The sequence below is a fragment of the Amblyomma americanum genome, chromosome 8, assembly GCF_052857255.1.
Source record: "Amblyomma americanum isolate KBUSLIRL-KWMA chromosome 8, ASM5285725v1, whole genome shotgun sequence".
NCBI classification, from domain to species: domain Eukaryota; kingdom Metazoa; phylum Arthropoda; class Arachnida; order Ixodida; family Ixodidae; genus Amblyomma; species Amblyomma americanum.
The window spans coordinates 6,913,619-6,931,401 of NC_135504.1; the positions used below are offsets into that span (position 1 = coordinate 6,913,619).

General features: G+C 49.2%; 1 protein-coding gene across 2 annotated transcripts in view; it reads right to left on the bottom strand.

Moving 5' to 3' along the window:
- Positions 1 to 703: 703 nt before the first annotated feature.
- LOC144100015 (uncharacterized) overlaps positions 704 to 17,783 on the bottom strand; it is a 33,465-nt gene continuing 16,385 nt past the window's right edge. The window contains exons 6-9 of one of the 2 annotated variants that reach the window (XM_077633065.1): positions 7,264 to 7,393; positions 3,373 to 3,555; positions 2,519 to 2,641; positions 704 to 1,002 (exon numbers count right to left, since the gene is read on the bottom strand). In XM_077633065.1, the coding sequence (XP_077489191.1) occupies positions 790 to 1,002; positions 2,519 to 2,641; positions 3,373 to 3,555; positions 7,264 to 7,393 (649 nt within the window). In that variant the 3' untranslated portion in view covers positions 704 to 789. Of the gene's footprint in view, positions 1,003 to 2,518; positions 2,642 to 3,372; positions 3,556 to 7,263; positions 7,394 to 17,783 lie in introns of those variants that run through there. The other variant, XM_077633066.1, reaches the window with a different exon arrangement.

A 17,783-nucleotide genomic window follows, 5' to 3' on the forward strand; every position in this document is an offset into this window, starting at 1 on the left:
TGCAAGATTACCGTCCCCTCCGCGGGCCAACCTCAGCTCGTTGCTTGCGAGGACGCTCATTTATGCAGTCTCCCGTTTGTTTGTCCTATTAGAATTTACCATACGTCAGTGCAATCTCATAGATTGTAGCCGTTTCACATTTTACAATTATATCTTTGTTTAATACTGAAGTTCAATCTGAAGTTCAATCTAAAGCGCAATCTGAACTTCAGTGATGATTTGGAATGGCTCAGGCACTTACCACATGCTAGGCACCCGACGACCATACAAAGGGGAAATTTGCCGAAAAATCACTTTTGATGACACCACCGATACTGATCCGCCTACAGATCCGCAGTTCCCGAGTTCCAACCCGACCGCGACGGCCGCGTTTCGATGGAGGCGAAACGCTAAGGCGCCTATGTGCTGTGCGATGTCAGTGCACTTTAAAGATATCCAGGTGGTCGAAATTATTCCGGAGCCCTCCGCTACGGCACCTCTTTCTTCCTTTCTTCTCTCAGTCCCTCCTTTATCCCTTTCCTTACGGTGCGTTCATGTGTCCGCCGATATGTGAGACAGATACTGCGGCATTTCCTTTCCCTAAAAAACAATTTTCTATTTTCATTACCACAGTCCTCCCTCTAGGTGCTTTGTAAAACATTTATTGTTTCAATTGGAAGCACAGCGATGTTAGTGCACGACAATAATACTTTCAGGAGATAACAATTCGCTCAGCAAGTTTTTATCAGTGCTTGATGTAGAGAGACTTCAGATCTGGAGTCGAAGGGTTTGTCACAGTCACGGATGCTGTCATGACGGTAATCCTGTGCGACAGCTGCTCCAAGCACCGCGGCGTTTTGCTGAGTGTACCTCTTCCAGCAGCGTCCTGATGAGCTTCACACGATTGAAGAAGCCAGGGCCGATCCTCATAGCGGGGCAGGGCGTATCATCAGAGTCGTAGTCAATGTCGTAGACGGCAATGCCGAATTCCAAGTGCCGGAAATCTGACCTCGAGATGCAAATCTGGAATTTCGGGGATGACAGACTTTAAAAAGAAACTGCGATCAATGTTGCCACACTCTGAGGTGAAGGAGCAAAAGCATGACGTATTCATGTTGAGATGTGGCCTATTTGTTACATGACAGTGGCGCGGAACCGAGCACGAAGACCAAGCATGCATAGCACTGGCTTGCAAGTATCTTACTCAGAAATACAATAGAAATCAGCTAATCGATATGCACAACCACTATAGTGTGGTCGCATATTTTATTTCTCTTCTCGCAGGTCGCAGAAAATAAAAGGGCAAAAATAACCCGATCAGTGAATTTGTATTTCCAAGCATATGATACCTTCTTTTGCAGCAGCGCTATGCATGGTGTGCAGGTACAGCGAGGTTGGTGTTTTCAAATTAACGTTTGGCGTATCAAATATTTCTCTGGGATGAGTTGTTACTGTACAATTTGAAAATAATTCGCCATTACAGGGTGATGCGGTCCCCCACCATTTGATTCCACGGTTTCCACGAACAATTAATTGACTCTTAGAGAGTTCACCAGATCACATGAGCAAATTTTGATCCAACAGCCTGTTTCGCCAAATAGCGTTTCCCATAAGTGATTCGTAGTTTTTACTGAACGTCTGATTCGCGTCTTCAGAGTGTCCATTTATTGTGCTTTTCGGTATCTGAAAACAAGAGCAGCTGTTGACAGCGCCCTCTGCTTAGAGAACACCACCTGAATATCACTCGCAAGTCGCACTTCCAGATTACACATCAAGCAACGTTCTTGAAGCAGTGCTATTTGCCGACACAAGCATACACCAAGTCATGAGCGCAATTTACTCCACAGAAAATACCTTTGATATCTGGTTGGTGTGGTGTCATTCTGACTTGTGTGCACACGGTCGTGCGCAACCGTGATAAGGCGGCTTTCGTTGGAAGCTGATCACCGCATGCCGGTGTATAAGGAAGCGGGAAATAAAGACCGGGGCTCTTTGCTCCTCTTCTGTCGACTGGCTTATCTTCGTCTCCTCCTCAATCGCGCCGTTGCCCGGACGCGACAGTTGAATAGTAATTCGACTGACAAACAACACCATCTCTCAACACAGATATTACCGTGATCGGTTACTACCAAGCAACTGGTTTCGATTTTTGCTTTTTTCTTTTACTTTTTGCACAAATGCTGCTATCTAAAAAAGACCTGGTTGCTGCTGTTGGACTACGCCCTACAAGCCCTTTCGTGGCCTTGACGTGTCCGCGTTATGGACTCTGGTATTAGAATGAATAAAGTATTATTATTAATATTAAAACTGAAGATATAGTCACAGGGCTACAGTGAAGACCTGCACAATTCCTCGGATGTTACGAAGTTGAAGTAGTCGTCTTGCACATAACGCTCAGTCCTAAATGTAACCTTGTGTTAAAACTCAACGTCACACATGCATCATAATCAATGGGGGCCAAAAATTAACAACATAATCTGTCCTTTGAATGCAAACTTCGCTTAACTGACTGCAGAGAAGAATTCTGAACAACACTTACTTTCCTCTTGAGGGCATAATCAGAATCAAATACCATCATAAAGCGGGTCGCAGGATTGAAAGTGTATTCGCTCGTCATATCTCTGTAATATCTATAGTTGGATCCGTGGGGTGTACTGCACAGCTGCAAAAGAATAGTCGACATTAAGGGTCGCGCCACATGTTGCTATTCATTTTAGCGCAAAATGTCTGTCCTGATATTTTTCGCAAACATCCTTGTGTGACTTGAAAATCCTCGCCACAAGAATTAGGGAGACGACGCAAAGGGTCATTGCACAGCTCCAATATCCTTTCTAGGTGTCTTGTAACTTATTTTTGTTTCCTTTTGTATGCTGCACTTTCTGATGGATTCTGCCCTGTTTACTTGCCTTTTCTGCTAGGTCATTCACATATATTTCATGGTAGACCAGAGATATGAACTTCGGCCCCTTATTAAAAAATAAACAAGTAAACAGCAGATGACTACTGGTCCAGTTGCGTACTGTTGACTCCAGTGGAAAAAGATGATGGCAGAACCAGTAGAACTTTATCCCCAAATTATTCACGCAATGCGTCGCCAGAGAATCTGAGAGTATATAGAGTAAAAAAAGGATAAAGAAAGGAGTAAAAAAAAGGAGTAAAAGAGTAAAGGAGTAAAACTAAGGCTTGCTCTCGCCGCGCTTTATGAAATCAATGAAGTAAATAGAACGCCACAAAAAAGTTCCCTCAGTCTAGGTGCCGACTGAGCGTTGCATTCGCAAAAGGAAATAGCGCGATATTTTGTAAAATCACTATCGCCCGCTGCTATATGCTCGCGAACAGAGTTAGGAGTAAATGTCGAGTGCATCGTCGACAAATTGATGGAACGAAATTTACCGAATTGGGAATAAAGTCGATAGGAATTGGCAGCGGGTAGCACGGCTTGAAGAAGCCAATGTCGTCAACGGTGGCATTTTTGTTTGGTGGCGCGTACCAATGGCCCCGCATCGAGAAGGATATGGCAAAATGGGGAGTCTTACGGAGCCGTTCCTCGCTGTCCTGCCTCTTCATGGCTTGGAGCTTTTGGAGTGAAAGAGTGGGAAAAAAAATGGAAGACATGCATTTCAATTTGCGAGAAGTGAACACTGCAGGAACTTTTTCGCAGTGTCACAGTAACGAACTTGCAATTTTACCATATTTAAAGGTGATTCTGCGCTTTTCACATGAATGCACAGTGTGAGATCAACATATTAGAATCTGTGCAGAAGAAGGCCCTGCGTTTCATTAGCAGGAGATTTGACATGGATTTTTTTCCCGTCTACTGCTTCCTGCTGCGGGGGCTGACACTGTGAATGGTATGGGAAAGAACTACTTAAAAGGGTGGAGACACCAAATTTTTGGTTGGCGTGTTCTTTGTTTCAAACGTTGCGTATTGCCCCAGGACGAATTACACACGCTGCGCAATTCATATAAATGCGGTGAATAATTTATTACTGCATTATTTATACTGAGCGATTTCGGTTTCGGTTTCTGAGCGTCGGGCTGTGCTGCGTCGTCACGATCAGGGAAGAGCAGCAACCCTGGTCACGTGGGCCCCAAAAGTTGTGACGCACGTATTGCTGCGTCGTCTGCTCTCGTACACATGCTGTGCATAGCAGCGCCTTTCGAAATCATATGCCGACAAACTTGGTCGGTACTGCGATGTGCTGAGAAAAGCCAAGCGAGCGAGGAACGACACTGAGTTCTGAAACCATGCAAGCGGCTCGCTTCGGCCGATCTCAGTCTCCATACCGCGTATGCTAACGCGTCTGGTCTCTGCGTTGTATTTCTCTGCCACGCCGACGCCGATGCTCGGTGGCCCGTAGCTGACCCTGGTGACATTACAGCGACACGATGCATCACTTTTCGTACCGACCAATACCCGTCTCTGTCTTCACTTGGCGCCGCCCGCGCAGCCACGTTACGAGAGTGCTCGGGGTCCCGTGGCCGCTGATTACGATATCTGCTGCTAGTTTAGCAAACATTCCATGTATTCGCTAAATGAATGCTTCCAGGCACATGTACAGGGTTCAGAATTAACCGCACGGTTACGTAAGTCCTCCAGGAATGCGCCCATGACGACGACTGCATCTCGGCGCTACTTTTGTTTACATATCTGCATCTGTATACGGGCAGCAATTGTGCGATAGTTCTCAAGAATTGCAAGCTGCGTTCCACTTAGGTTAAGCAAGCTCATCTCTTTTGCGCCGGATGCGGGTTTACTGTTTGCGCAGTGCGGTAACTTTGCAAGAATCGCCTGGGGAATGCTTCATGGCCATGTTATTGTCAGCGCGTAGGACCGGCGTTTCAGACTCGTTGTAACTGTTTTTTTTTGCTTTTTTCGTTGTGTCCAGTACATGAATTTAAATTGGTTTATCTAGAAGTACGTTCGGAGCCTATTTGAGATAAACAAAATGGCTTTTTGTTGCCCTCAAGCGACACCGACGACTGCTAGCTGCCGCCGCGGGCACCTGCAGCATTGACCGACAGACTGGGCCACACCGACTACCAGCGGCGCTGGTATGTATTTGCCTCCTAAGAAGTAAACAATCCTAGATTTAAGGTCACTGTTGTCAAAACTATGCTCGATGACTATATATGTATTCGCTCAAACTTGTGAACTCGCTCTCCACAATCGCCGACATTGCACATACGAACCCGGCGGACTCGCTAGGCCTATTGGTATTGCAGGTGAGCCGAAGGGTGAACATATGAAATGTATAGTCGCTCGTTTCGCTTATTCGTATTACGGCGAAGGCGCTAACAAGAGAGTCATCGTCTCATCGGCGCGAAGGTTTCGCTCGGCCGCCGATATAAGGTGCCGGCTGGTGCGTTTGCAACGGCATATATGCCGGTCAGCACACGGACAGCTGACTCGCCGAAGCAGCGTCTCGCCGATGTCGCGCGTCCCCGTTCATAGTACAACACGTTACTGTGTTGTGATGTCACTGCTATTCACTTATATCGTTCCCAGGGCTTTACGTCACCACCTATAGCGCTAGCGATATGCATCCATCGTGGGAAAAAGCACTTAAGGACTCTTTGGAGCTCAATTAAAGTATAATTTAAGCGCTTGTTGCGTCCAATACTTCGCCGTGAGTGACCTTACACACAGAGGAAGCCCATAACAAGCTTAATATCGCCTCAAAATTTGATGTCCCAACCTCTTTAATTATTGTCGTGTGCTTTCTTTAGTACCCTGTGGCCTGGTCAATCTGGCCAGACGACAGAGCGTAACCCGCTGGATATCATTAGCATAATTTAATTCCCCAACTAGAATTCACTACTCTTGCCGCACGTCACCGTTTTGAATGCCTCAAACTCATGCACACTTTAGTCAATTCATCCCGCTTTTCTTCACCCGATAATTAAGACATCTTCCAAACCTTCTAGAAAACGCCTTCGCGTCGTAAAAATCTAGCCTTTTTGTGCCCACGCTAGGTTCTTTAAGTGCAGCGTTTTCCCTAATATCATTGAAGTGTGGGACTCCTTAGCAGGCATCATCTATTCATTATCGTTAGAATTGTTACAAGCCTGTTTTAATGTATGTATATACTATTTGTCTTGTTTGCAGGAAGATAATACCGACGCTCTCTTGATCAAAGACTACAGTGCTTCCATGCTTGGCGTGGGTGTGTCAATCAATCAATCAATCAATCAATCAATCAATCAATCAATCAATCAATCAATCAATCAATCAATCAATCAATCAATCAATATTTTATTTCTTCCTCAGAAAAAGATTAACGGAGGACGAGGAGGGCTCGAAGAAAAAGTGGAAGTTTCCACTTGAGCTTCGAGCCCCCTATTAACAAGGCATATACAGGCATATACGGATCAGTTTATTAGGTACTGTGTTGAGCAAGTTCCTGTGAAAATAAATTTTATACTTATTTTATACTTAATTTTATGTCATCCCTTGTGTTGACAGCTTCATTGTTTTTCTAGCGCATCTTGGAGCTCATCGGTATATTTTTACCATTTGCAATTCTCCGGCACCATTCGCCAGTACCATGTGCTTGCTTTCAAAAAGATAAAGCTTTAAGATCAGAATTTGGACTTTTACCCTCTTGAACGAAGCCACACCAATCCTGCACCTGTTAGATTCTTGCATGAAGAGCCCCAGTAATCAGGGACCCTCCAAAAAATTGCAACGCTTGCAGCTGGAAGTATTTCAGATCTGGATGTAACAGCGGACTACCTGGACAGCGTCCTTTATATTGTTTTTTTTATTGCTTGCTCACCTCAATATATGCCAACATGTTTTATTTTTTATCTTTTTTAGGAAAACGTATACTTGAGAATGGTTTTTCTCAAGGACTGTTCAACCTCTCAATGTATTTTTCATATTCCGTGAAAGAGCTTCTGCTAAGCTAAATTTTGACGAAACCTGGGGAAGGCGCATTAGATATTTAAATTGTAGCGTAGCAACCAGACAACTTGATGGTGAAATGTGGTAAAAGGTGATGATCCTGAGGTGCCATTAATCCCGAGGACATCATCATCATCAGCTCGCTCGCAGTCTGAACGCTTGTTCCGAACCTCTCTTGGGCGTTGCAAAACGGCCTAGACTCTGCTCAGCCACAACCCCCCTCTTACATTTAGTGGAGGCTGCTGTACGCTTCCTCTCATCCTGGAGCCCCGTAGCAGAACCTAAGCTCCGACGTCCGTTATACCCCAACAAATCTTTTTTATAATACAGCAGGCAATCGTAATTTTTCCCACGGAATGGAAAGTCTTAAAACTTACAATCGTCCGTTCATAGCACACGGTACCGTAAGTACATTCCAGCATCGTCATGGGCAGAGTCCGGCACTGTGGGAAGTCTGGGTGTGACACATGGGTGATGGCGATGTACATGGAAGGCTTGAACACTGTCCTGCAGAGTGCAATAAGGAGTACTCTAATTAGATTGGAGCCTTGATATGCACCGCGCCAGCATTCTAGCACCATGAAATCCATCAATAAGATTTAGTTCAGTAGAATGCACAAACAGATACTGCTTTGCAGAGGCAAGGCTCTAAGCTTTGCTTGTTAAAAAAATATGCCTGAAGCATCGAGAAGTGTTGAATAGCTGAACATTGGTTTTGAGCACAAAAAATATAAGCAGCACACATCGTTTTTTTTTCAACTATCAGTGCAGATATTTCACTTGAAAAAGAAACGAAAAGGCGACGCTGTCTTGTTTCCATTCCATTCAAATCTGTTGCTCCATTTGGCAGCTACAGTGACGTTTCTGACTCGCCCGCAGACATTAGTAATAAAGTGAAGAAAAACAAAATAAAATACGAAATAAACCCGAAGAACTTCTGTAAAGAGGCTCTGACACCTAAGATCTTTCAAGGTAGAAACTCTATGCTCTCTGCTCTCCTTCTGACAAGTGATCGTGAGATCTTATAATGGTGTTTTCTTGTACGCAAAATACCCCTGCTACACTAAGTGCCAACCAACTGAAGAATATTCAACTCGACCCATAGTTTTGCGCTCCCCCAGGTAGCCATTGAACGCACAAGGTTCAAAGGCCATTCAAGTCGACGGAACGCCATAGAGGATTTCGGGGATATTAACTACATTCGAATTACGAACACGTATACCCGCGTGCACACCGTCTTCTTTTCATTTCCCAACAGAAAATATTTGCGAGTAAACATGCATCTTTCAGTTATGAAATTATAATGCCCGTCACGTGGAACAATAGTCTTAATCGCTGTGGTGCACAACATCGAGAATCCGGTAGTCAACGTCGATCGCGTTGGCTTCGGTTTTCCACAAGCATAAAACATCCATCCTTCAATAAACTTAAGCATTCCTCGACGACGGCTATTTAAGTGTTATTTATGAGCGCAAAAAAGGAGTTGAAACAAACGCATGAATTGAGCGAAGGTAGTAAAAAAATACATAGCTGGCGGTTTAGGTCTGGTTAACACTGGTCTAAAGCTAAAAGCTGCATCTCCCTGTGCCGCGAATTGGTAGCGCGTCCCAGAATTTCAGGAGGGGAACGCTATCACGTGTAGGTTCGAACGAGATAACGAGAGAACAAAGAGATCAAACAAAACAAAACGAAGCCGTATTTATAATTTAAAGGAGAAGGGGCGAATAAGAAGCGCACACGCCAACAAGAAAAACACACTCAACAAGCGTACAACATTACAGAATAAAAGGAGAGAGTTCACCATGTACTGAGCATTCCAGGTGCGACGCTTCGCTAGCGCTGCGCCGAAGGAAGCGACGGAAGGGAGCCAGGTGGTATTAGGAGTGGACACGAACACAGGGAGACGCCGCCGGTCTCCCGACAACAGCCCGAAGAACTTGGCAGCCGCAGGGAAAACCTAGCCAGGTCCCGTCGACGGCATTAGGAAACGCCGGAGGCTTCAAGTAAGCTATCCAAGAGTGTCTTTTAGGAGCACGGACCCTCAGTCCAACGGCTGCCATCTCCAAACTTGCAAAGAACGCAGTAGGCTTACGTCGGTGATCCAAGGGAGGTCATGGCAGCACGGACCCAACGTTCGACGGCTCCCACCTCCACGCTGGAATGACCCCAACTCCGCCGCGCTGCCTTCCTTAGCACCTCGGTTTTTTGACACGTCAGCTCTCCGCTCCTCGTGCTCGCCACGCTCTTTGTCGCCGTCGCCACGCACACACCCTTCGCACGTGCACACGCGCAACGCTGGGCTGGCACGCGCTTCGCTCCGCTGTCCGACGCACCGCGCTCACAAATCCTCTAAGGATCTTTTGTGCACCTCACATGCATACCTCAAACGTTTTGAGCGTATCGCGGAAGGGCACAGCTGGCCCAAGGAGTAATGGGCTACAGCACTCTGTATGTCTTCGACTGGGGAGGCTCTCCATGTGTTCGGTCGTTTGTCTCCCACAGATTCAATGCACTATTATAAAGCAAAACTAGCCCTGCTCCAACATTTTCGATTCACAGCAGAGGGTAATAACGAAAGGTTTCGTGAATGTAAGCCACTAGATAAAGAAACAGGAAAGCTATTAGCAGCACGCTTGCTCAGTCTTTTTGACCGATGGGTCGAGATGTCGGGAACGGCCAGAACGGACAATGGTCTACGTGACTTGATGGTGGCTGAACAGTTCATGAGGAACTCTCATAGTCGTGTGGCGATTTTCCTTCGAGAAAGAGAGTGCAAGACGCTGGACAAAATGGCGGAGGTAGCAGACAACTTTCTAGAGGCCCAGCGGCCATGAAACTTGTCTTCGTTCAAAGAATCGTTCGTGGTGGGCATCCCGCGAGAAAAGGATGTTACATGAAATAGACAGTCAGGCAGGTGCCTTATTTGTAACCGACCAGGACACAAGGCTGCCGACTGTCGCCCTAAGCCAAAACAGCTTTATGGCGTTTATTGTCGAAAATCAGGGCATGATGTAAGTTCCTGCTCAAGAAAGCATGAAAACCAGAAGCAATCGTCCTGTTCTCTTCAGCCAAAGTGTGTTGCGCCTGAAACGGTGTCCACAACAGCAGATAGGCTTGAACCAGCTGAAGACAAGGTGGTGGTAGGACTTGTCCGAAAAAAGCCTGCAGACGCCCAACACATGCCTGTACTAGAGGGAGAGCTCCGAGGCCTACCCGTACGTCTTTTACGGCAAACGGGGATCAATACGGTGGCTGCATGGAGGGCCCTTGTTCATGACTCAGCTTTCACTGGCTAGACATCTACGGTGTTCCTTGTTGATGGCAGTAGCCTGGCTCCCGAGGAAGAAGGCTATACCGTTTCCCCTTATTTCACTGGCACGGCCCTGGTAAAGTGCATGGAGACACCATTATACGATGTCATAATTCGAAAAATACCAAAGGCCAGTGAGCCGTCAAATACAGATATTACTTGGAAGAAATTGTAGTGCTTGGCATATAATTATGTGCTGACATTGTCAATGACGAGGTCGCCAGTGAAAGTGGCGAGGGTGAGGGCCCAAAAGTGGTGTTGGCTGGAAAGGAAGTTTCCGGACGGAGGAGGGCAAGTACTGCTTTGAGCGTTGATCCCATGAGGTTCACCATAGAAATGTTACAAGCAGAGCAAAGAGATGATGAGTCATTGAAGGCCTGTTAGATGAAAGTTGGGAAGGTGTTCCATGGCAAGCACGGCTATTCGCACTCGCATTCTGTACCGATAGAGGCTGTACCGCCTCTATCATCTCGCCTCTGGCAGAGAGGTTCGACAGGTAGTACCTCCAAAGTCTTGCAGATCATAGATGTTGAGCCTTGCCCACTATAGCCCGTTGGCGGGGCATCAGGGCATTAAGAAGACTACAGATTGAGTTCTGGAAAAATTCTACTGGCCGGGAGTGCAGGAGGAAATTAAGAGGTATGTCAGGTCGGGCGACTCCTGTCAAAGGAATCCCGAAAGACCCGAAAGACAAAGTACAGAAAGCTCCGTTGGGACGCATGCCTCTTATCGACACTCCAATTGATCGGGTCTCTGTCGACATTGTCGGTCCGCTGTCGCCCACATCGGTGAAAGGGAATATATTCTCACTCTCGTGGATTTTACCACGCGTTATCCCGACGCCGTGGCTTTGCCAAAGATAGATTCAGCAAACTTGGCTGAAGGTTTGGTGGACATGTTTTCAAGGACAGGTTTTCCCAGAGATCATTTGTAACCAGGACTCATTTTTCACTTCCGAAATAATGAGAGAGCTCAATGATCTCTTGACGGTAAAACATCTCAGCCCTACCCCTTACCATCCAATGTGCAATGGGATAGTGGAGAAATTTAGCGGCACACTCAAGCAGATGCTGCGGAAGCTCATTCAGGAGCAGCCCAAAAACATGGAATCATTATATCCCTCCGCTTCTGTTCGCATACAAAGAGGTGCCGCAGGCGAGTCTGGGGTTTTCTGCGTTTGATTTTATATTTGTACGACATGTGCGAGGAACGCTGGCAGTCCTGACATAGCTCTGGGCGAGGGAAGAGCTGGGAGAAGACACAAAGACGACATACGGCTACGTTCTCGATCTAAGAGAACGTCTCGAGAAAACTGCGAGAGCGGCACATCAAAATCGGTTGCATGCCCAACAGTCTTAGAAGAGATAGTATGACAAGAACAGCAAGAAGCGGCAGTTAAGGGTTGTAGATGGTACTCTCACTCTTTTGCCGAGCAGCACAATAAACTCTTGATGCAGTGGAAAGGTCCATTCGTGGTTGGTGGAAAAAAGAACGATGTGGATTATTGGATCGACTTGGGCCACACTAAGAAGCTTTTCCACATCAATATGTTTAAATGATACGAAGAGTGTGCGTCTCAAAAGACTATGCAGGCGTCTTCTTTTGTCGTAATCGAAGAAGTTAAGAGGATCAGAAAAAGTAGGCGCTGGTTGCATGAGTGGTCTATATATTGTAACCGACAAACGGATGAAGCACTCAAACCAGGTTTAATTAGACGTGCTGGGAGTTCAAGACAGCAGGGAGCTCGAGCGAGGAAGAAGAATTCCCTAGCCCCTCGAGTGCGCAAGACATGGCAAGTCCCATCTAAAACTGTTCGGCCGCGGTATGGCGCCACTGGATTGCTTGGTACTGTGGCAATACCCCTCTCTGAAGGGCAACGACTCGGTGCCGCAACAATGAGAAGCAGGAAGGCAAGGGACGGCGAATGTTCCGGCGGCTGGTGTAGACACGCCTGAAGTGCTAGCGGGCGTGGTACGGCTTCATCCGTGCGACGTGGGCGACTTCGGGGGTCGGCCGTCTAGAGGAGCGAACTGTTCCCTGGGGGAGAACTTCATAGTTCACCTCACTGACTTGGCGGAGTACGTCGTAGGGGCCAAAATATCGGCGCAGAAGCTTTTCGGCGCGCCCACGCATACGGATTGGGCTCCAAACCCAGACTTGTTCGCAGGGCTAATAACAGCTCGGTGGCGCAGGTTATAGCGGCGAGCGTCGAGGGCTTTGTGGGGCCGGATGCGCTGTCGGGGGAGTTGGCGGGCGGCCTCGACGTGACGAACGAATTGGGCAGCACCCATAACAGATGAGGTACTACTAGTCGGAAGCAACATGGTGTCCAGCATGGTTGTGGCTTCGCGACCATGCACTAAACGAAATGGAGTGAATCGTGTCGTTTCTTGTAGAGCAGTGTTGTAGGCAAACGTGACGTAAGGGAGTATGACGTCCCAGTTGCGGTGGTCTGCGTCAACATACATGGAATTCCTGTCGGCGATCGTCTTGTTGACCCGTTCGGTGAGTCCGTTCGTTTGAAGGTGGTAAGTTGTTGTTTTGCGGTGACTTGTGCTGCTCAGGCGCATAACTTTCTGCGTAAGGGCCGAGGAAAACGCCGTTCCCCTGTCAGTTACAACGATGTTGGGTGCACCGTGACGAAGCACAATATTTTGAACGAAACAGTTCGCAATTTCGTCAGCGGTACCACGAGGGAGAGCTTTAGTTTCACAGTACCGGCTGAGGTAGTCGGTGGCGACCACAATGTAGCGGTTACCCAGCGAGGACTCCGGAAATGGGCCGAGTAAGTCCATGCCGACTTGGTGGAAGGGGACTTGTGGCGGATCAATAGGCTGCAGTTGTCCGGCTGGCTTAGTCGGTGGCGCCTTGCGACGTTGGCACTCGCCGCAAGTTTTGACGTAACGCTGGACAATTGCAGCAACCCTGGGCCAGTAGTACTTTTAGCGCATCCGCGCCAAAGTGCGGGAAAAACCCAGGTGACCAGAAGATGGTCAACATGGCACGCCTGCAGGACTTCGTCGCGCAAGGCAGCAGGTACGACGAACAGTAGGCAGCTTCTGTCGGGTTGTAGTTTTTCTTATATTAAACGTTCTCCGTCGTAAGGTCTCTTCCTTTGCTGCAGACCTTACTAGGTTCTTTGAGTTGCTTCTTCTCCGCACCAGAGGTGCCCACCGCCCGAGACGGTTGCTTTGTTGGATGACCGCAGACTTCTTTTCCGCACCAGGGGTGCTCCGTCGTAGACGGTATTTCGACGACTCAGAATGCAGGCGTTAAGTGGAGTATGAATTGACTGTATTATACGAAATGTTTACATTGAAAGCACTTTGATATACATGAGACAAATTGAAAACGGTAAAATGGTTAAAGAACAAAAAGGTGGAACTGGCTAACACTAGGGGAGGCCCCTACTCGGCATAGCCGAAGATGCATTACATCTGACCTTAGCCCAGAACATTTTCCAGGGCTCCGGGCCCTGGTTTTAAAGACCTAAAGGCCCAGCCCATACCTTGCATCACCCAATCACAACAAACTAACTCATGATTGGTTTACAACCTGCATGGCACGCCTTCCAGTTTCGGCAAGGTTCAAAACCCTCTCCCTAAAATACACAGCAGGAAAAGAGCATCAAAATCGCTATAAGAAAATAGATTTCGGGAATGGACCCTCGAAATGAGTGGCCCACCAGGTTTACATGCCACGCCCCATACTTCCACAGTATGATTCGAACTCTCTCCCTCAGAAGAAAAAAAAAGCACAAACAACCACACATCGTACCCGCACGTGCAAGCGGTTTCCTTTGACTCTCGGTTTCCCTTGACGGAAGCTGTTCCGCAATTAGCTCTGTCATCGCACTACAGCGGGGCGCTTCCGCGGTGCAGCCCATCTGCTCGTTTTTATTCACGACCCTCCTTGACGAGCTTACCCCTTTTCACGAGATGCTTGTCGCAAGGTCGCATCGCGTTTGGCGCCGTTCTGACGAGGGGACCAAACAATGCGAGGGTCAAAGCGCTTGACCGTCGCTGTCAGGGGCTCTTGACCCCAAGGGCGCTCCTTTTCAGTGCGGCGCCCCGCCGCCGCCCGCCACCGAAGGGGAGGGGGAGAGTTTCAAAGAGGAGGCCGCCTCAGGGAGACGATGAGCGGGCGACCGGTTCTAATGACACCGCGAGTCGTACGATCCCTTTACACTTATACAGAACGCCATCGCGCAAACAGAATGATGACAGTCCACGTCAGAAGATTCGCGGGTGCGACGCAGCGTTTCCTTCAAGATACTCAATAAGAGGCCGTAGTTCACTGTCGTTCCTTTGGTGTTGAGTGAGGACGGACGTGGAGATGGCGCCGAGAAAAATAGAATCGTCGTCGGGATCAGCTCGGTTATCCTCGATAGGAGCACGAGACAGACAGTCGGCATCACTGTGCTTCCTACCGGACTTATAAACGATGGTGACATCGAACTCTTGAAGGCGAACGCTCCAGCGTGCAAGCAGTCCCGAGGGATCTTTGAGGTTCGCCAGCCAACAAAGCTAATGGTGATCACTGACGACTCTAAAAGGGCGGCCGTATAAATACGGGTGAAATTTCGTCACTGCCCACAGAATTGCCAGGCATTCTTTTTCAGTTGTGGAATAGTTCGCCTCCGAGCGTGACAAGGTGCGGCTTGCGTATGCGACGACACGTTCGATACCATCCTGCCACTGCACAAGGAGCGCACCGAGGCCGATGTTGCTGGCGTCGGTGTGCAGTTCAGTGTCGGCTGATTCATCGAAGTGGCCAAGGATGGGCGTACTCTGGAGAGAAGTGCGGAAGTCTTCGAAGGCCTCTTGTTGCTCCTGGCCCCAGAGGAACGGTTCGGCATCTATCGTGAGGCGGATGAGGGGCTCAGCGATCTGGGAGAAGTTCGGCACAAAACGCCGATAATAGGCGCAGAGACCCAGAAAGCGGCCCACACTGCGCTTATCGGTTGGCACGAAAAGCAGCGACGGCGGCTGTCTTATCGGTGTCAGGGCTGACTCCCTTAGCGCTCACGATGTGGCCGAGAAACTTCAACTCCTGGAAGGCGAAGTGACACTTTTCTGGCTTGAAGGAAAGATGGGCCGAACGAATTGCTGCGAATACAGCGCGCAGGCGCCTCAGGTGCTCTTCGAACGCGGCGGAAAAGATGACTACGTCATCTAGGTACACTAGGCAGGACTGCCATTTTAGATCGGCAAGCACGGTGTCCATCATCCGCTGAAATGTAGCAGGAGCCGAGCACGGGCCGAAAGAAAGCACCCGGAATTCGTACAGACCATCCGGTGTAATAAAGGCGGTCTTTTCCCGGTCGCGTTCGTCCACCTCGATTTCCCAATAGCCACTGCGTAAATCTAGTGACGAGAAGTATGTACGTGGCGCGGCGTAATCGGTCCAGGGAGTCATCAATGCGCGGCAGAGGATAAACGTCTTTTCTGGCGACTTTGTTTAGGCGCCTGTAATCAACACAGAACAGTAGGGTTCCATCTTTCTTTGCCACTAGAACAACAGGCGATGCCCACGGGCTCGTCGACGGTTGTATCACGTCGTATTGGAGCATTGTTTGAACTTGTCGGCGAATGGCATCCCGTTCCTTCGAATAGATCCGATAAGGCGGCTGGCATAACGGTCGCTGGTTTGCGCCAACTATAATGCGGTGCTTTATGAGCGGAGTCGGCCCAACCTTGGAGGTTGAGGCAAAACAGTCGCGGAAAGATTCGATAATGCTCTCGAGGCAGCATTTCTGATTAGACGGGAGGTTCGGGTTCCCGTCGGTTTTTATGGGAGTGGTCGGTGCCTCCATTGATGCCGGGATTTCGGACAGCGAGTGCTGTCCCGCGAATTCGCTAAGTTCTTCGAAATACGCTATAGCTGTTTTGCCAGGCAAACACTGGGGTTCAGAACCACAATTGGTCACTAAAAGTTCGGTTCGCCCACTGCTCAATTCAATAATTCCGCAAGCTACACAGACTTGCCGACCGAGGAGCAGTGAGATGTTGGTTTCAGCGATGCCCCGAGTGCTGGGGCTGTTATCACACTCGACGGTAACAAACATGCTGGCTCTGGACGGGATCAATACGTGGTCGTCACAGACGCATAACTTAGCCCTGCGTGGCTCGGTATCGTCGTCGACAAGGCCTTGGGTGGAAAACGACACAATTAGCTCCTGGAGGTTGATAACGCACCGTACTCCTGAAGGAAATCCAAACCGAGTATGAGGTCTTTGGAGCGCTCGGGTAAAACAGCAAAGCAGCCAGGGAAAATAACACCGCGGATCTGGATTCGCGAAGTGCAGACACCTATCGGAGTTACCACGTGGCCACCAGCAGTCCGGATCTGCGGCCCAGACCAAGGGGTCAGAACCTTCCTCAAGGCCGTGGCTAACCGTCTGCTCATTACAAAAAAATCGGCGCCGGTATCCACGAGTGCGGTAACGTTGTGGCTGTCGGCGGATACCGGTATTTTGGCGGAGACCAGTCGGTCGCAGCGCGTCGTCGAAGTCGTCGGTTCAGGTCGTCGTCGGTCGGAGCGTCGCGGCGATTCGTCAGGTGGAGGCTCTTGACTCGGTCCAGTAACGGCAGCCCTACCCCCGGAGGACGCCGTCTTCAGTTTTCCCGCCGTGGGGACGTGCCTCTGGACTGGCCAGAGGATGACGGGCGGCCGGGCAAAGAGAACCGCCTTGGGGATGGCGATCGGGTCTGGCGTCGCTGCGAGGTCGAAGATTGCACGTTATCAGCCAAGTACTGTTCGATATCCCGTGGTCTTTCACCGTAGCGTGGTCGAGGTGCGTCAGATGAAAACCCCCTTAAACCCATTATGCGGTAGGGGCAGTGGCGGAGGATGTGGCCGGGCTCCCCGCAGTGGTAACAGAGCGGCCGATTGTTTTGCCACGCCAAACGTGCGCTTTGCTCATGGATGGCCTGAACTCCCGCGGCACGGAGGGTACAGTTGCGACTGGTTCCTGCAGGTATGGCACAGGAGCGACGGGGGAAAAAGCTCGCATCACTGGCCCGGGACTTCGTAGCGCCTCGCTGCACGTCATAACGGAGGGCGCCGGTAGTGGAGCTGGGGGTGGCTGCACAACTCGTAGGATTTCTTCGCGGACCACGTCGGTAACGGCAGCGACACTGACCTGTGGAGCTTCAAAGCGAAGTTTCGCCAGTTCCTCGCGCACAAGGCTTCTTACAAGCTCCCGAAGATCCTCAGCGGGCAGCGACGTAGGCGTGTACTGGAAAGCGGCTGCTACAGTAGCCTGACGTCCGTAGTGGGGGCCCCGTTCCTGCAGAGAGCGCTCGATACCCATTGCCTCCTTGGTGAAGTCGGACACTGTTCGTGGCGGGTCACGGACCAGTCCGGCAAATAGGTGCTCTTTTACGCCACGCATTAAGTGGCGTATCTTCTGGGCTTCGGGCATAGCAGGGTCGGCCCGATTGAACAGTCGCGTCATGTCCCCTATGAACATCGCGACGCTCTCATTCGGCTGCTGTGATCTTGAGCGCAGGGCGATTTCATCCTTCTCTTTTCTTTCGCTGTTGGTAAATGTCGCCAGCAGCTCTCGACGAAAAGCCTCCCAGG